At 41.4% G+C, this 20,300-nt stretch overlaps 2 protein-coding genes across 4 annotated transcripts in view; one reads left to right on the top strand and one right to left on the bottom strand.

Moving 5' to 3' along the window:
- Window positions 1-20,300, top strand: part of LOC133595948 (intermembrane lipid transfer protein VPS13B-like) — a 672,020-nt gene that overhangs the window by 629,872 nt on the left and 21,848 nt on the right. For all 3 annotated transcript variants that reach the window (XM_061948790.2, XM_061948782.2, XM_061948793.2), the window contains exons 58-61: window positions 7,174-7,289; window positions 10,032-10,482; window positions 17,148-17,306; window positions 17,500-17,728. In XM_061948790.2, the coding sequence (XP_061804774.2) occupies window positions 7,174-7,289; window positions 10,032-10,482; window positions 17,148-17,306; window positions 17,500-17,728 (955 nt within the window). The remainder of the gene's footprint in view (window positions 1-7,173; window positions 7,290-10,031; window positions 10,483-17,147; window positions 17,307-17,499; window positions 17,729-20,300) is intronic.
- The window catches only part of LOC133594091 (regulator of G-protein signaling 22), a 70,736-nt gene continuing 60,624 nt past the window's right edge, over window positions 10,189-20,300 (bottom strand). The window contains exon 24 of the mRNA XM_072912919.1: window positions 10,189-10,471. The gene's annotated coding sequence lies outside the window, so the exon portion shown is untranslated. The remainder of the gene's footprint in view (window positions 10,472-20,300) is intronic.

The raw sequence follows: 20,300 nt of genomic DNA, 5'->3' as shown, positions 1-20,300 counted from the left end.
ACCGATGTGACGTCACGTTGTGACGTCATCGCTCCGAGAGCGAATAATAGAAAGGCGTTTAATTCGCCAAAATTCACCCATTTAGAGTTCGGAAATCGGTTAAAAAAATATATGGTCTTTTTTCTGCAACATCAAGGTATATATTGACGCTTACATAGGTCTGGTGATAATGTTCCCCTTTAATGCATTCAACAAGTGTGTGAGGCCAATTTATGGCTTAAATCACATGTTTTTAATTATCTAGTGTAATATCTTCCTTTATCTGCTGGACTCTAGAAAGAGGTTCCACAGCCTCCGAAGCAGAACCTCCAGGTTCTGTAACAGCTTCTTCCCTCAGGCTGTAAGACTCTTGAACGCATCATAATTAAATTATCCCCTCAATTCCCCCCAAAATGGATTAACTTGCTGGAATATAAAGACAATATAACATACATCCATAAACATGGATGCATATGCAAAAGTGCAATATATTTATCTGTACAGTAATCTATTTATTTATATCTGGACCTTATTGCTCTTTTATCCTGCACTACCATGAGCTAATGCAACAAAATTTCGTTCTTATCTGTACTGTAAAGTTCAAATTTGAATGATAATAAAAAAGAAGTCTAAATTTATCTCTCCTATTATTTTGTTTTGTTTTTCAAAGACATGTTACATGTTAAAATGTTGGTGTTTTTGGACCTAGTGTGGTGAAATTACCCTCTGCATTTTGACCCATCCCCTTGTTCCACCCCCTGGGAGGTGAGGGGAGCAGTGAGCAGCAGCGCTGGCCGCGCTCGGGAATCATTTTGGTGATTTAACCCCCAATTCCAACCCTTGATGCTGAGTGCCAAGCAGGGATGTAATGGGTCCCATTTTTATAGTCTTTGGTATGACTCGGCCTGGGTTTGAACTCACGACCTACCGATCTCAGGGCGGACACTCTAACCACAATTCCGCTGAGCAGGGGACGGGCAAAATGCAGAGGGTAATTTCACCACACCGAGTGATACTTTACCTTTAACTTTTAACTTTATCTACCAGCAAGAAATTGGCAATGGCCGAGGGGGAGAGTTGTAGACCTGAATTTACTTTTTTGATTGATTGATTGAAACTTTTATTAGCAGATTGAACAGTACAGTACATATTCCGTACATTTGACCTCTAAATGGTAACACCCGAATAAGTTGTTTAAGTCGGGGTCCGCGTAAATCAATTCATGGTACAAACATATACTATCAGCATAATACAGTCATCACACAAGTTAATCATCAGAGTATATACATTGAACTATTTACATTATTTACAATCCGGGGGGTGGGGTGTGGAGGAGGGGGAGGGGGGGTTGATATCAACACTTCAGTCATCAACAATTGCATCATCAGAGAAATGGACATTGAAACAGTGTAGGTCTGACTTGGTAGGATATGTACAGCGAGCAGAGAACATAGTGAGATCAGAAAGCATAAGAACAAGTACCGTATTTTTCGGAGTATAAGTCGCACCTGCCGAAAATGCATAATAAAGAAGGAAAAAAACATATATAAGTCGCACTGGAGCCCGGCCAAACTATGAAAAAAAACTGCGACTTATAGTCCGAGAAATACGGTATATACATTTGATTATTTACAGGGGGAAGGTGTTAGTCAAGGGTTGAAGTTGCCTGGAGGTGTTCTTTTAGTGCGGTTTTGAAGGAGGATAGAGATGCACTTTCTTTTACACCTGTTGGGAGTGCATTCCATATTGATGTGGCATAGAAGGAGAATGAGTTAAGATCTTTGTTGGATTGGAATCTGGGTTCAATGATCACAACAGTCATTATTATCATTATTACAACATTATTTATTGAAAATGTTGACATTAAATCAAGGAGACGGTCAAAGTCAAGCTAGCAGAAGGCTTTGAAGGGGGGAGGAACGAGCTGTGTGTCAATAATCACTCGCGGTTTGTTGCCATTGGCGGGTGATTTTGCAATGTAACCCCCCGCCATACTTGCCAACCCTCCCGTATTTTCTGGGGGACTCTCGAAATTCAGCGCCTCTACTGAAAACCTCCAGGGACAAATTTTCTCCCAAAAATCTCCCGAAATTCAGGCGGAGCTGAGTTACGTGTCGACAGCCTGCTTTCACGTCTGCTTTCCCACAATATAAACAGCGTGGCTGCCAAATCACATAACTGTAGAATGATCGAGGGCGAGTTCTTGGTTTCTTATGTGGGTTTATTGTAAGGCAGTTTCATCAACGTCCTCCCAGCGCAGCAACAACACACAACAACAGCAGTCACGTTTTCGTCTACCGTAAAGCAGTTCGTCTGCCGTAAACAGCAATTTTGTGACACTCTTAAACAGGACAATACTGCCATCTACTGTACATGCATATGTGACAATAACATCTAGGGCTTTTAGAGAGTGCAGTGCACAACTGCGCACACAACAAGGAGACGAAACAGAATGCATCATCAAGGAGGGTGTTCAGCATGGTTAGAAAAATAGTGACAGAGAATAGAACAAGGATGGGCAATTCAACCCTTAACTCAACAATGAGTGGATGAGTGTTATGTGTGTATATGTGTAAATCAATGAACACTGAAATTCAAGTATTTATTTTATTTATATATATATATATATATACAGTATATATATAATAAAATAAATATATACATATATATATAGCTAGAATTCACTGAAAGTCAAGTATTTCTTATATATATATATATATATATATATATATATATATATGAAATACTTGACTTGGTGAATTCTAGCTGTAAATATACTCCTCCCCTCTTAACCACACCCCCGCCCCAACCACTCCCCCTCACCCCCCACCTCCTGAAATCGGAGGTCTCAAGGTTGGCAAGTATGCCCCCCGCAAAGAATAGGGATTCACTGTATTAGGATAAAATTAGCGTAGTTAAATTTGTAAAAGTCATGTCAGATGTTAGGCTAGTGGTTGACATGTTGGCCTCTCAGTCAAGAGATCAAGGGTTAAAAACTGTAGAGTTGAATATTCTCCCCATGAGCACTCAGACTGTCTTCTGCATCTCCAAAGCATGTTTTCAAACTCCAGATCGTCTATAAGTGTGAATGTGTGTCTTTCTGCGTACCGCCACTGAGTAGCAATCGGCCTCACCTCCCGCCTGAAGTCAGCTCGTATATCTCCACCTTACTCATGAATCATGACCCTAAAGAGGACAAGAGGTATTGAAAATGAATGGTAGAGGTTCTAAGTGTATTTACCCCCACTGCGTTTAGGTTGAGAGCCAGGCAGCGTACCTTGACTCTGACCAGTGAGCAAGCCAGGGGTTAGGCTAACAAGAAAGATGTGTAATGTTTAGTCTTGTGTCTAGCCAGCCACAGGTTGTGGGTTGAGGCTGAGGCTGCGTATCTCTGGTTACTGTGGGGTCCTCATCCGACCTCGGTGTTACGGGTGAGAGATCAAAGGTCAGACTTGTTATGACTGCTGAGTGAGGTGTTCAGCGGGGGATCTGCTCCCTTTTGTTACATGAGGAGCTGATCATGTTGTTGCTGCAGGGATGGAGCTTCCAATCAGATGCGTGATGTCCTTGTGAAAGGAGTGTCGTTATGAATATGGTGTTTTTTAAGGATTTAAATGTCCCCTCTAATGCTGACAACATGGGCACTTATTTTATATTTCTGAACCTAAACATTGTGTATAGAGACGGCCGATAATATCGGCCTTTTATTATCGGTATAGGTTTTTTTTGGGTTTTTTTTTTATTAAATCAACATAAAAAACACAAGATACACTTACAATTAGTGCACCAACCCAAAAAACCTCCCTCCCCCATTTACACTCATTCACACAAATGGGTTGTTTCTTTCTGTTATTAATATTGTGGTTCCTACATTATATATCAATATATATCAATACAGTCTGCAAGGGATACAGTCCGTAAGCACACATGATTGTGCGTGCTGCTGGTCCACTAATAGTACTAACATTTAACAATTAATTTTACTCATTTTCATTAATTACTAGTTTCTATGTAACTGTTTTTATATTGTTTTACTTTTTTTTTATATTCTAGAAAATGTTTTTAATTTATTTATCTTATTTTATTTTATTAATATTTTTAAAAAAAGTACCATATCTTCACCATACCTGGTTGTCCAAATTAGGCATAATATTGTGTTAATTCCACGACTGTATTTATCAGTATCGGTTGATATCGGTATCGGTAATTAAAGAGATGGACAATATCGGATATCGGCAAAAAGCCATTATCGGACATCCCTATTTGTGGACCCCCAAAATAGACACAGTAGTGATTTTAGGCAAGTTTCAGCACATTTCGGAACGCCCACTTTTAGCTGCAAAATGTGTGCTGGCCTGCATCAGCCTGGTGACGTCACCGACAAAAGACTGGAGGCAATTTCATATTTCGCTATATGTGTTCATTCCTAACCAAGTTATTTTCACGCAGATTTTGAAGGAGTGCTCAAATATGTTTGCCAGATGCATTGTTGCAGGTTGTAGTCATACAACTAAAGAAGAGGTCAGCCTGCATACATTTCCCAATGATGGGAATATGAGGAAAGTATGGGCCTCTTGAGTCAAATTGACCAACGCAAAATGGGCCGGACCAAGTGAGAGGAGTTTAATAAGGAGCCTTCATTTTAATGATTCTGTCTTTAAATCATATAAAGCAGGGGTGTCAAACGTACGGCCCGTGGGCCGGATCAGGCCCGCAAACATCCGGTCTGTGAGATGAGTTTGCTAAGTATAAAAATGAGCTAACATTTTTGAATGAAAGAAACTGCTTTTCTAAATGTGTGCACTAGATGTCGCAATAGCAATTCTTTGTATCCCCTGCCGCTAGAGCGCGCATCGCTTCAGAGGGGGCGGAGCTATGTGCCCTGTTTAGGCAGAGGACTGGGGACACATTGTTTGGGCACACATAAATATGCTGAAATAATATGTATCCCCCTCTAACATACTTGCCAACCTTGAGACCTCCGATTTCGGGAGGTGGGGGGAGGGGAGTGGGGATGGGCGTGGTCGGGGTGGGACGGGGGCGTGGTTGGGGGCGTGGCTAAAAGGGGAGGAGTATATTTACAGCTAGAATTCACCAAGTCAAGTATTTCATATATATATATATAAAATAAATACTTGAATTTCAGTGTTCATTTATTTACACATATTCACACACATAACACTCATCTACTCATTGTTGAGTTAAGGGTTGAATTGTCCATCCTTGTTCTATTCTCTGTCACTATTTTTCTAACCATGCTGAACACCCTCTCTGATGATGCATCGATGTGTGGCACGCACAAAAGTGCTTTCATCAAATGCACTAGATGGCAGTATTGTCCTGTTTAAGAGTGTCACAACATTGCTGTTTACGGCAGACAAACTGCTTTACGGTATACAAAAACGTGACTGCTGTTGTTGTGTGTTGTTGCCGCGCTGGGAGGACATTAATGAAACTGCCTAACAATAAACCCACATAAGAAACCAAGAACTCGCCCTCCATCATTCTACAGTTATAACGTGATTGGGCAGGTATGCTGTTTATTATTGTGGGTTAGCGGACTCAGGTCCTTACGGACCTGAGTCCGCCTGAATTTTGGGAGATTTTCGGGAGAAGATTTGTCCCGGGAGGTTTTCGGAGAGGCGCTGAATTTCGGGAGTCTCCCGGAAAATCCGGGAGGGTTGGCAAGTATGCCCTCTAACTTCTTATGTCATCAATGAAATGAGTCCAAATTCACAAGTTTTGTTGTACATTGTTACATATATAGAGACTAAACCACATGATGTTTGTACATCAGTTGACAAAAATGAGTAAATTACATTAATAATATCCTGTAATTTGATTTTGATATTTGTATTAATTTCACCTTCTGATGGATTACAATTTGACACCAATGGTAGCAATTTAAAACTTTGCCAGACTCAATTCCACCTGTTATCATGATGAACATGATCGCGTCATTTATTCAGAAAGTATAAATTACGACAAATGAAGATAGAATACTATTTACCGCAACATGTAGCTGTAAAAAAAAAAATTGTATATTTTCAGATTGTGCTTGTTCTATCTTTAAACAAAGAAAACAATCTGAAGTTGTCTTTATTTTTAAGTTATCATGCCATGATTTTACCAGTCCAGGTCCACTTGGGAATTGATTTTCCTCCATGTGGCCCCTGATCTAAAATGGGTCTGACACCCCTGATTTAAAGAGTTTTGGTCGGCCTTTAAATGATAAAAATGTAAATGACTCAAGTCAAATGCGATCCCGGAAATAAGGAGCACCCTCAAGGGGAGAAAGACTTGAGTCAGAACCTGTGGAAAAACTGGGAATAAAGAGCAGACCCGGCGCTCAAAAACTAGGAAAAAAATAAGGTAAATCGCTAAGTGTTCTATTTTGCGTCCTCTTCTACTGATGTTTTCCTCTAGATATTTGAGGAATTGCTGAAAAAGCATGAGGAAACACAGGAGATGGAAGAGCACAAAAAGTTTCTTTTATATCTATTTTTTTTTTCTCATGATGTTAACCAGATCAGTTTGGAAGTAGTCATTGACAAGGGTGACAAAAACATACAAATAAATGATGAAACTAATGGTTTTAAATTATTCCTTTATCCACACTTTCTTTGTGGGAAAATGGGCTCCAGTTCTGTAGATGACGTCACACTAACGCGGCGATGTATCGAACCTGTCGATGGAAAGGGGGCGTTTTTTGTTTTTTTTAATCAATCCAACAAAATAATATACAATAATACCATAGGAATACAATTCCAAAACCAAACCCGGCCCAGCAACATTCAGAGTAGCAATCAACAGAGCAATTGAGAGGACACACAAACATGACACAAAACAGTGCAAAAGTAGTCAACCAAAAATTAATAATATCAACAACATTATCAATATTAATAATAATTCCAACATAGCAGTAATTAGAAATCCCTCATTGACATTATTAGTGCAGTTCTAATGATTACTCAAAAACGAATTGATATTATGGGGAATAACTGCCAGGTTTGTTTTGCAGAGCAAAAAATACACAATAAGAACATTTTAATGAAATGTGGGCCATCTGGACCATATGGGTCCTTTAAAGTTGCATTCAGTTTGTTTTCTCAAAGCTGATGCTTGTTAAGAGTGAGTTCTTCAACTGTTTTTTTACTAACTTGACATCTTTCTGCTTGTGTGATCGCTGCTCAGGTGGTGTTCTTGCCTGGCTTTGGCTGTCTCTACGTTGATGTGGGTTATGAGAAGGGAACTGTGGTTCTGTCTCTGTCAGCAGAGGGCGGTGTGGATGCTGTAATCAACCACCACAGGTATTTAAAGACAGACCCTTACTTAGTGCACTGCAAAAAGTCAGTGTTCAAAAACAAGAAGAAAAAAAATACAAAAATGAGGGGTATTTTATTTGAACTAAGGAAAATTATCTGCCAATAGAACAAGAAAATTTGGCTTGTCAAGACTTTCCAAAACGAGTAAAATTAGCTAACCTCAAAGAAGCCCAAAATACCTTAAAATAAGTATATTCTCACTAATAAAAAGTGCACTTTTCTTGGTAGAAAAAAAAGAGACCTTTTTGCTCAATATGTTGAAAAATATGCTTAAATTAAGTAAATGCTAGTGCCATTATCTTGACATAATGATATGCGCTCGGCATTACATTTCTTGAAACCAGCAAACTTATACTAAAAACGAGTTTATTGTTCTTAATGGAAAGGCAACTGCTTGTTACTCTCGGGGTCTCGTAGCCGCTCAGGCTAATTATATGGTCTAAAAATGCATTTTTCCATCGATAACATGACATCATCGCGCCAAGTGCGTGCTCTTTCAGTCAATTAGTGCGCATATATACAGCCCGGCCCCCGGCCAAATTTTTTTTAATTGTAATTTTGAGGAATTTATCTGAATGTGCATGAACTATTTCTGTTCAAAATTGTTAGAAATGTTAAATGTTGGGCAGCACGGTGGAAGAGGGGTTAGTGCATCTGCCTCACAATACGAAGGTCCTGAGTAGTCTGGGGTTCAATCCCGGGCTCGGGATCTTTCTGTGTGGAGTTTGCATGTTCTCCCCGTGACTGCGTGGGTTCCCTCCGGGTATTCCGGCTTCCTCCCACCTCCAAAGACATGCACCTGGGGATAGGTTGATTGGCAACACTAAATTGGCCCTAGTGTGTGAATGTGAGTGTGAATGTTGTCTGTCTATCTGTGTTGGCCCTGCGATGAGGTGGCGACTTGTCCAGGGTGTACCCCGCCTTCCGCCCGATCGTAGCTGAGATAGGCTCCAGCGCCCCCCGCGACCCCGAAGGGAATAAGCGGTAGAAAATGGATGGATGGATGGATGTTAAATGTTGAAATATTAACTGTCAGTTTACTATACTGTGCCAACTGTACTACTATATGAGTACGTGTTTTCTATTGTTTCATTGAAAATAAAACAGCAAAGTCAATTTGGCTGTCATCTGTTTTAATTATGAGACACATTTGTCTCTTTCATGCTTGAAATAAGAAATGATTACTTTAAAAAAAATAGTTTTATACTTGTGAGTGTTGATGACACAGCTTTGCAACAGTTGATATTCTAGTTTCAAGCATGTTTTACTCAATATAGGTCATCAAATCTCAGCAACAAGCTGTAATATCTTACTGAGATCATTTAGGACCAAACCCCTTAAAAGAAGTAAATCTGCTTAGTGAGAAGAATTATCTTATTAGACAGAAAATAGAGCCAGCTTATGTAGCCGAGGATCGGACCGCCAAGTGCCCTGCCCTCGGCTGCCGCCCAGCTCACACTGCACCCGACCTCTATGGCCCCTGCTATGGGTGGTGAGCCCATTGGAGGGGGGACCCACGTTGCCTCTTCGGGCTGTGCCCGGCCGGGCCCCATGGGGACAGGCCCGGCCACCAGGCGCTCGCCATCGTGCCCCACCTCCGGGCCTGGCTCCAGAGGGGGGCCCCGGTGACCCGCGTCCGGGCGAGGGAAATCTGGGTCCTTGGTTTGTGTTCTTCATCGAGGTCTTCGAGCTGCTCTTTGTCTGATCCCTCACCTTGTCTTGTTCACGAGTGGGGGAAGAGTGGATCGTGAGATCGACAGGCGGATCGGTGCGGCGTCTTCAGTAATGCGGACGCTGTATCGATCCGTTGTGGTGAAGAAGGAGCTGAGCCGGAAGGCAAAGCTCTCGATTTACCGGTCGATCTACGTTCCCATCCTCACCTATGGTCATGAGCTTTGGGTCATGACCGAAAGGACAAGATCACGGGTACAAGCGGCCGAAATGAGTTTCCTCCGCCGAGTGGCGGGGCTCTCCCTTAGAGATAGGGTGAGAAGCTCTGTCATTCGGGGGGAGCTCAAAGTAAAGCCGCTGCTCCTCCACATCGAGAGGAGCCAGATGAGGTGGTTCGGGCATCTGGTCAGGATGCCACCCGAACGCCTCCCTAGGAAGGTGTTTCAGGCACGTCCGACCGGTAGGAGGCCACGGGGAAGACCCAGCACACGCTGGGAAGACTATCTCTCCCGGCTGGCCTGGGAACGCCTCGGGATCCCCCGGGAGGAGCTGGACGAAGTGGCTGGGGAGAGGGAAGTCTGGGCTTCCCTGCTTAAGCTGCTGCCCCCGCGACCCGACCTCGGATAAGTGGAAGAAGATGGATGGATGGATGGATGGATGGACAGAAAATAAGCAAATATCACCCTTATTTGAGATATTTAATCTTACTTAGATTTCAGTTTTTGCAGTGTGGTGTTTGACCCTCCCTATACACATCTCAATCATAAGGACTAGTCAATAAAAGTACAGTTTCCTCCAAAATCTGCAGTAATTGTTGACTCGTGGCATCTTTTCTGCTGCTGTTATGTTCTCATTGCTGCTTTGTGTTGCAGCGCATTACAGCTCTATTCCATTACATCAACACTAAACATTCATTTTAATTACATATCAGGTAAAATAAGCAAATGAACTCAGGCAGTGTCTGGGAATATGCTGTAAGAACTCATCTCGTAAGCTCTATAAATGATGATTAATGAATCAATGTTAGAAACGGAGAAAGTATATTTATTTTCCCAGGTCCACCAAGCTGTCCTTCAGTGTCCTCCTTAGCGAGGCCAGCGTGTCGTTGAGTGATGACATCACGAGCCCCTCCGGTTCTGTGGAGCTGCTGAGGCTCACATTGACCAACGTGCTCCTCAGACTGGCCCCGGCACCCACCTCCCTGCCCCCCGAGGTGACCAGGGAGCCTGGAGCAGCTGCGGCGTCCATTTTGACCCTTATGCCCGACGCCTCTCTGATTGAGGTGTACTGCTTGTCCCTGCAAGTGGACAACCAGCTGTACAACCGTGCGAGCTTCCACTTCCCCGTACTGCTGTGCCAGGAGCAGAAGGGGGCGGGTCCGCTCGGGAATCAGTGGAGTAACCATGACAACCCCTCTGACACTCCGGAACTCCTGGAGGAGTTTAAACGATTTTGTTTCCTCCGGTTGACGCTGATCTTGGCTGGGGACAGATGCGCTGTGGAGGAGGTAGGATTATGTTCTCTTCATCTTGTGCATCCATTACAAAGCACATCCAGCAGCATTCAATTACCTAGCAGTGTTTGTCATACATGCCTTCATTTGTGGTCTCTAAAATCTAGCGGCTATTTCCGGTCTTATTGGAGACTTTAACACAAAAGCACGTATGATTCTTTTCACAGAATTTACAAACCCCGTTTCCATATGAGTTGGGAAATTGTGTTGGATGTAAATATCAACGGAATACAATGATTTGCAAATCCTTTTCAACCCATATTCAATTGAATGCACTACAAAGACAAGATATTTGATGTTCAAACTCATAAATTTGTGCAAATAATAATTAACTTAGAATTTCATGGCTGCAACACGTGCCAAAGTAGTTGGGAAAGGGCATGTTCACCACTGTGTTACATGGCCTTTCCTTTTAACAACACTCAGTAAACGTTTGGGAACTGAGGAGACACATCTTTTAAGCTTCTCAGGTGGAATTCTTTCCCATTCTTGCTTGATGTACAGCTTAAGTTGTTCAACAGTCCAAGGGTCTCCGTTGTGGTATTTTAGGCTTCATAATGCGCCACACATTTTCAATGGGAGACAGGTCTGGACTACAGGCAGGCCAGTCTAGTACCCACACTCTTTTATCATGAAGCCACGTTGATGTAACACGTGGCTTGGCATTGTCTTGCTGAAATAAGCAGGGGCGTCCATGGTAACGTTGCTTGGATGGCAACATATGTTGCTCCAAAACCTGTATGTACCTTTCAGCATTAATGGCGCCTTCACAGATGTGTAAGTTACCCATGTCTTGGGCACTAATACACCCCCATACCATCACAGATGCTGGCTTTTCAGCTTTGCGCCTATAACAATCCGGATGGTTCTTTTCCTCTTTGGTCCGGAGGACACGACGTCCACAGTTTCCAAAAACAATTTGAAATGTGGACTCGTCAGACCACAGAATACTTTTCCACTTTGTATCAGTCCATCTTAGATGAGCTCAAGCCCAGCGAAGCCGACAGCGTTTCTGGGTGTTGTTGATAAACGGTTTTCGCCTTGCATAGTAGAGTTTTATCTTGCACTTACAGATGTAGCGACCAACTCTAGTTACTGACAGTGGGTTTCTGAAGTGTTCCTGAGCCTATGTGGTGATATCCTTTACACACTGATGTCGCTTGTTGATGCAGTACAGCCTGAGGGATCGAAGGTCACAGGCTTAGCTGCTTACGTGCAGTGATTTCTCCAGATTCTCTGAGCCCTTTGATGATATTACGGACCGTAGATGGTGAAATCCCTAAATTCCTTGGAATAGCTGGTTGAGAAAGATTTTTTTTAAACTGTTCAACAATTTGCTCACGCATTTGTTGACAAAGTGGTGACCCTCGCCCCATTCTTGCTTGTGAATGACTGAGCATTTCATGGAATCTAATTTTATACCCAATCATGGCACCCACCTGTTCCCAGTTTGCCTGTTCACCTGTGAGATGTTCCAAATAAGTGTTTGATGAGCATTCCTCAACTTTATCAGTATTTATTGCCACCTTTCCCAACTTCTTTGTCACGTGTTGCTGGCATCAAATTCTAAAGTTAATGATTATTTGCAAAAAAAAAATGTTTATCAGTTTGAACATCAAATATGTTAGCATATTCAATTGAATATGGGTTGAAAATGATTTGCAAATCATTGTTTTCCGTTCATATTTACATCTAACACAATTTCCCAACTCATATGGAAACGGGGTTTGTATATTTCTAAACATTTGTTTGGGCTTTCATGTTTTTTTTGCTCACTTTCTGTCCATATGATACAAATTAATGTCCTGTCCCCCCTTGATCCCGCAACCAACTGCCACAAATAGATTGCAGTCTTGTGGGAAACACTGCCAAGTAACTGCAATATCCTACTGGTTGCTGTTTACATACAATAATACAGTAGCACCTCGATCTACAAACATAATTGGTTCTTTAGCAGGATTCGTAAAAAGAAAAGTTTGTATATTAAAGCAAATGTTTGCATAAGAAACAATGTGAACATAAATGATTGGTTGCAGCCTCATCAAAAGTCCATAGTTTAGTAAAGGCTTGTACACTTTGAACACAATTTAAAGTACTATACAATACTGTATATCAAACAAACATAACAGGGGGGTGATGAGTCCTCATTTGCAGCCGCCCTGTCGACACACACACCCATTGACAATTTTTGACAGCAGTTTTTAATTGAATTTTAGTCATAGCCTTTAGACAGAAATGTATTTTAGATTTGGTCTAACTTTAGTCATCTAAATTGATTTACGTTTAGTCAGTGTTGATCAACGTAATGACAACATTTTAGTCAGCCCAAATTATAGTAACTAAAATATAAAGCATAAAAGATAAGGCCTCTTTAAAGTTGATTTAAAAGCACTTTATTTAGATTACCTGCATAAGCCCTGAGATCGGTAGGTCGTGAGTTCAAACCCCGGCCGAGTCATACCAAAGACTATAAAAATGGGACCCATTACCTCCCTGCTTGGCACTCAGCATCAAGGGTTGGAATTGGGGGTTAAATCACCAAAAATGATTCCCGGGCGCGGCCACCGCTGCTGCCCACTGCTCCCCTTCACCTCCCAGGGGGTGATCAAGGGTGATGGGTCAAATGCAGAGAATAATTTCGCCACACCTTGTGTGTGTGTGACAATCATTGGTACTTTAACTTTAATATTGTTTAACACAAAATTAGCATGATCTTATGGTCGGAATGATGTACCGTATTTTTCGGACTATAAATCGCAGTTTTTTTCATAGTTTGGCCGGGCTCCAGTGCGACTTATATATGTTTTTTTCCTTTTTTATTATGCATTTTCGGCAGGTGCGACTTATACTCCGGTGCGACTTATACTCCGAAAAATACAGTACTTAGTCAATTAATATCTTTCAGGTATTTTTTCAAACAAGGGGGTGATGGATCAACTTTCTATTTAATAAAAAAGCCAAAACAACAACTAGCTGAACTGTCAGATTGTGCTTGTTCTATCTTTAAACAAAGAAAACAATCTGAAGTTGTCTTTATTTTTAAGTTATCATGCCATGGTTTTACCAGTCCGGTCCACTTGGGAATTGATTTTCTTCCATGTGGCCCCTGATCTAAAAGGGGTTTGACACCCTTGATCTAAAGGGTTTTGGTCGGCCTTTAAATGATAAAAATGTAAATGACTCAAGTCAAATGCGATCCTGAAATTCTGGAGCACCCTCAAGGGGAGAAAGACTGAGTCAGAACCAGCGAAAAAAACAGAATAAAGGACAGACCCGGCGCTCAAAAACTAGGGAAAAAAAGAAGGTAAACAGCTAGTGTTCTATTTTGCGTATATCAAACAAACATAACAAGGAGCTGATGGGCCAGCTTTGTAATTATACCTACAACTAGCAGAACTGTCCTCCTATGCAGCACCCTGTCACTAGTCCTGTGGTGCACTCACTGTTTGAAATCACAAAACTCTTCAACTTTGACAGCCAGGTCGCTGCAATGATTAGGAATAAAAAATAAAATCCACTTTACCTTGTCGATTAATTTTCTTTGCGTGCAGCGTAAGGGAGGGGGAAGTGGGAAGAGGCAGTGCCGAGTGGATACTTCCTGAATGTTTCAAACCACACATCGCTTGCCTATTGCTTTCTTTGGACTCATATTGAGCTCGCACAACCAGAAAAAGGTTGTAAAAAGGCTAAACAAGCACACTAAGTAGCACAGCAGCTAACTACAGCACTGCTGTGCTGATTGAATGAGCACTGGGTATCGTTGAGCACAATGGATGTGCTACCGGGCACAAGTGGGATGATGAAACATTTGTACATTTAAAGAAGGATCGTACACCAATGCAATCGAGATGAAGTTTGTAAATTGAAAAGTTTGCACAATGAGGGGTTCGTAGTAAAAGTAGTATATGTGTACCGTATTTTCCGCACAATAAGGCGCACCTTCAATGAATGGCATATTTTAAAACTGTGTTCATATATAAGGCGCACCGCATTATAAGGCGCATAGAATAGACGCTACAGTAGAGGCTGGGGTTACGTTATGCATCCATTAGATGGAGCTGCGCTAAAGGGAATGTCAACAAAACAGTCAGATAGGTCAGTCAAACTTTATTAATAGATTACAAACCAGCGTTCTGACAACTCTGTTCACTCCCAAAATGAATAAACAGCTGTTTTATTATTTCCCCCGAGGTAAAGTCAGTGACGTGGTGTTTCGTTCATCTTTTAACAACAGCAAGGTATAACATGTAGTGCAACATTTATATCACATAGTGGAGGGGAACTTTTCCCTGATTCAATAAACAGGTAAAAAACAGTGATACTGTTACGGTAAATGAAACGTTAGTGCAATCACAATATAGTAACACTCCAAATAGTGCAGAGCAATAACAATATATCATAACTCAACGTTGCTCAAACGTTAAAGGGGAACATTATCACAATTTCAGAAGGGTTAAAACCATTAAAAATCAGCTCCCAGTGGCTCATTTTATTTTTGAAGTTTTTTTCAAAATTTTACCCATCACGCAATATCCCTAAAAAAAGCTTCAAAGTGCCTGATTTTAACCATCGTTATATACACCCGTCCATTTTCCTGTGACGTCACACAGTGATGCCAATACAAACAAACATGGCAGTTAGAACAGCAAGATATAGCGACATTAGCTCGGATTCAGACTCGGATTTCAGCGGCTTAAGCGATTCAACAGATTACGCATGTATTGAAACGGATGGTTGTAGTGTGGAGGCAGGTAGCGAAAACGAAATTGAAGAAGAAACTGAAGCTATTGAGCCATATCGGTTTGAACCGTATGCAAGCGAAACCGACGAAAACGACACGACAGCCAGTGACACGGGAGAAAGCGAGGACGAATTCGGCGATCGCCTTCTAACCAACGATTGGTATGTGTTTGTTTGGCATTAAAGGAAACTAACAACTATGAACTAGGTTTACAGCATATGAAATACATTTGGAAACAACATGCACTTTGAGAGTGCAGACAGCCCAGTTTTCATCAATTAATATATTCTGTAGACATACCCTCATCCGCTCTCTTTTCCTAAAAGCTGATCTGTCCAGTCCAGTTGGAAATGCATCTGCTTTGAGTGTCGCAGGATATCCACACATTCTTGCCATCTCTGTCGTAGCATAGCTTTCGTCGGTAAAGTGTGCGGAACAAACGTCCAATTTCTTGCCACTTTCGCATCTTTGGGCCACTGGTGCAACTTGAATCCGTCCCTGTTCGTGTTGTTACACCCTCCGACAACACACCGACGAGGCATGATGTCTCCAAGGTACGGAAAACAGTCGAAAAAAACGGAAAATAACAGAGCTGATTTGACTCGGTGTTTGTAATGTGTTTGAGAAAATGGCGGATTGCTTCCCGCTCTGAGAGCGAATAATAGAAAGGCGTTTAATTCGCCAAAATTCACCCATTTAGAGTTCGGAAATCGGTTAAAAAAATATATGGTCTTTTTTTCTGCAACATCAAGGTATATATTGACGCTTACATAGGTCTGGTGATAATGTTCCCCTTTAATGTCACACAACACAACACACAAAATAAACATGTAAAGCTCACTTTATGAAGTTATTCCTCATCCACGAATCCCTCGAATTCTTCTTCTTCAGTGTCCGAATTAAACAGTTGGGCGAATACGGCATCCAACATGCCCGGCTCCGTCTCGTCGAAGTCGTCATTAATGGAGTCAGTGTCGCTGCTGCTCTATTCCCGTGTTCTACTGCGTGACTGATCGTCTTAAGTTTAAACTCTGCGTCGTAAGCGTGTCTCTTAATAGGAGCCATTTTGGGGTCTTTACATAAACAAACAAATGGAAATCTATGAGCAGGCAGTTAGGAAAAAAAGCCAAGAAAATTATTTCCAACTCACAACACCCACTCTTCCCTGAATATGGAACCCTGCCATCAGGGAGAAGACTCCGGGTCCCACTATGAAAATGTAACCGCCTTAAATTATCATTTGTCCCAGCCTCCATTAAGCTGACCAACAATGTGCAATAGAATGTTAATACACAGGTTAGCACTTTTTTAGCACATAGCACTTTAGAACTAAGCACTTTAGCACACAGCACTTTATCCATGAGCTCTAGTGCAATGCACACTGGTACTTTATCTTTATCTCCATACTGTAGATTTGATGCCTACATCAAAGTGCCACCTATGTCTATCAAGCTCCATGTTCTGATGTTTAAATGTTAGTTGTCTGGTTGTGGTTGTGTCTGTGCTTGTGTTTTTGTTCTGTTGTTTTTGTGTATGTAAAGAAAGCAATGATGCACTGTGCCCAAGACAAATTTCCCCGCGGGGACAATAAAGTTGAACCTTGAACCTTGAAATGAAACGGCACGCCTCGCGCAGTCATATATCCCAGCATGCACCGCGCGCTTCTTCTTCTACGGGGGAAATGAAGTCGGCAGCTGCTTACCGTCGTTGCGATTGATTGATTGATTGATTGAAACCTTTACCTGTTGGAGGCTCAATATTGGTCCATATATAAGGCGCACCGGATTATAAGGCGCACTGTCAGCTTTTGACAAAATTGGAGGTTTTTAGGTGCGCCTTCTTGTGCGGAAAATACGGTATTTGTCTGTAGTGTTTCAACTGTACAGTTGATATTCTCCTTTACTTGTGTCCTCCATAGGTCAACTTCCAGGTGCAGCCTGCAAGAGTCTATCTTGAGGACACATTTGTTTACTATGTAAAAACCTTGTTTCACACCTTCATCCCCGCCTCCGCCATGACCTCAGTGAAGCCTCAGAGGTGTAAAGAGCTGGGATCAGAACCCATCCTTCCTGAGCAGGTGATTCATTCCATGACATGAGAATGTTAGTGGTGGAAATCTTTGGCCACCTCACAGTTTAATTACAATTGAGGGGCTAAGGACCGCAATGCATCTAAAAAAAACATAATTTCCTAAAGTTGCCAGGGATCTTCCATTCACAAAGTGAGACAATGGAGGCAGAGGTGGAGTAAAGTTGTACTGTGACCTGCAGGTACTTCAGTCCATACAGGCGCTGGTCCAGCCTGTGCGTCTGCAGAAATTGACTATCCAGCCGGTCAACCTGCTGGTCAGCATCCACGCATCCCTGAAACTCTACATCGCTTCAGACCACACACCGCTGGCCTTCTCCCTGTTCCAGAGAGGACCTCTCTGCACTACAGCCAGACAGCTGGTCCACGCTCTGGCTATGCATTACGCTGCTGGGGCCCTCTTCAGAGCTGGTGCGTAATGGTTGTGTCACACAAGGTCAAATCAATGTCTATTGCCTCAGGTTTTACTGGTGGTTTATTTAGTTTTTAACATTTCCATTTTCAGGACTAAGTTACAACTTTGTTGTTGATTGTTGTTTAAAAAAAAAAAGAAGAAAAATGGTAGTATTAACTCAATTAGCATCGCACAGACCTTCCAGGATTCTGCAATGTCACGTTTGCACCAATTCACGCAAATTTAAACAATCCCCACAAATTATGCGCGGCCTTGCACATTTGTCCACAACTTCTCCGCATAATTTTGGCCAACTTTATTCATTTGTCTTTGAGCGGTGCTCTAACGCGCTTGTCAGCTGTCTAATCAAAATGTGTTTGTTCAACTAGGGTTATAGGGTATACCGGTATTAGTATAGCACTGCGATACTAATGAATCATATTCGGTACTATACCGCCTCTAAAAAGGACTGTTCCCCCACCACCCCGTCGTCGTCATGTCGTGTCATTGCTGGTTCATACCTGCCAACTTTTGAAATCAGAAAAACCTAGTAGCCAGGGTCCAAGGGCCGCAGGCCCCGGTAGGTCCAGGACAAAGTCCTAGTGGGGGGTTCAGGGTTCGCCCCCCGACGCAAAATGATTATTAGCATTCAGACAGGTTAAAATGTTGCTAAAACCATCACTTTTCTATCAGTCACAGTGACTTTTCAAAACAAAAATATTACAGCAAAAATCATATGGGTTGATTGACATGTTTATTCTGTAAGCTAACTTCAATAGTTTGAAATTATTTTGACAGTTAATGCCAGTTATCCTGTCAACCTTTCACAAGACTTCAATTTGTCAATTGAAAGTATAAACACTTTTTACAGTAAACAAATGGTAAAACAGTACTAAACAATTCCATTAAAAAAAAAATTGGTGTCATTATTAACTTTCTGTCCAAGCTTGTATAATCTACTGCCTTGTTCAATTGTAAAAAATATTCTGTGCCTAAAATTCACATTTCTATCACAATTATCATACTGTAAACATGGTAAGCTAACTTCATTAAAATTAATAGTCCTGTCAATAGCATGGAATTACAATTCAAATGTAGTTTTTTTGTAAGCCTTTCAAAAGAATTCAAAATATGAAAAATTAATGAAAATTAATTTAAGCCATCAGACACTTGAAAAGTGGCACATCACATCTCTAATGTAATCATTTTAACTTTTCAACAGAAATAGCACTGCAAAAATATTAAAGACATACTTCTGTATTTTGGTAGTTATGCTGTCAACATTTAACAAGATTTCTTCAACTTGGACTTGAAAGCATAAATAGTATAAACACTTTTAACAGTATAACAGTACTAAACAATTCCAATAGATAACATTGGTGTCATTACCTTTTTGTGGCTAAAATCCAAATTTAGCAACGGCATTAGACTTGTGTTTTTTTGTCCCAACGTGGTCTTTTACATCGCTAATTCCTCCGTGTCCGATCGAAAAATCTTGTCTGCACAAGGTGTAATTCGCGTAGTTTTCACCCTTTTTGGAACGGATAATTATTCCCGGATAGGCTTTTGAATATTCTTCACGGAATGACTGCAGTTTTCTTTTCGGTTTAAGACTCGTTTGCGATTTTTCTCCGGCTGATTCCATGATCGTTCGCTCGTTTGGAAACAATGGCAACTGGTGCCTCATGCTTGGCAGCGGTGCTATAAATAGCCTCGCGCATGGCATTCGGAATGGCTCGATAGGAAGTTACGGGAAGCAGTGTCGATTGTGATTGTTGTTACGCGATTTCGTGAATAAAACTTAAAAAAAAAAAAAAAAATGTAATTAATGAAAAACCGTATTTTTTATCACTGCAACCGTAACCCGGAATAGGTTGATGAAAACCGTACTAATTACGGGAAAACCGGAGTAGTTGGCAGGTATGCTGGTTTACGAGCATAGGAGCATGTTCGGCAGCGCACAATCACAGAGTACTTACAAGCGGACACAGTGTGTAGACAGAAAAGGGAGAACGGATGCATTTTGGCTTAAAAACTAACGATAAAGGTGAAGTTATAACACTGAAACGCCCTCAGGAAGAGGTGCTTTAAGACATGGCTAGCTAGCTAGCGGCAAACGTCCATTCGCAGTCGGTAGTGTTTTAGCTACTTCTAAATCACTAAGCCTCGCCTCCATGGTGACAAATAAAGTACGTTTCTTACAAGTATCATCCCTGCAGGACGAGGAATAGCTAAACATGCTTCACTACACACCGTAGCTCACCTGCGTCACAATGTAAACAAACGCCATTGATGGATTTACACCTGACATCCACTGTAATGATACCAAATACAGGACCGTATCTACTCGATACTACTATAATTACGTTGATATTTTTTAGCATCACAAAATCTTCTTTCGTTTTTTTAAAATGTATATAATGTTCATAAACTCAGGAAATATGTCCCTGGACACATGAAGACTTTGAATATGACCAATGTATGATCCTGTAACTCCTTGGTATCGGATTGATACCCAAATTTGTGGTATCAACCAAAACTAATGTAAAGTACCAAACAACAGAAGAATAAGTGATTATTACATTTTAA

This window comes from Nerophis lumbriciformis, linkage group LG04, assembly GCF_033978685.3.
Source record: "Nerophis lumbriciformis linkage group LG04, RoL_Nlum_v2.1, whole genome shotgun sequence".
NCBI classification, from domain to species: Eukaryota; Metazoa; Chordata; class Actinopteri; order Syngnathiformes; family Syngnathidae; genus Nerophis; species Nerophis lumbriciformis.
Note: the sequence above shows the minus strand (reverse complement) of the source record. Positions and strands in the feature narration are given on the sequence as shown.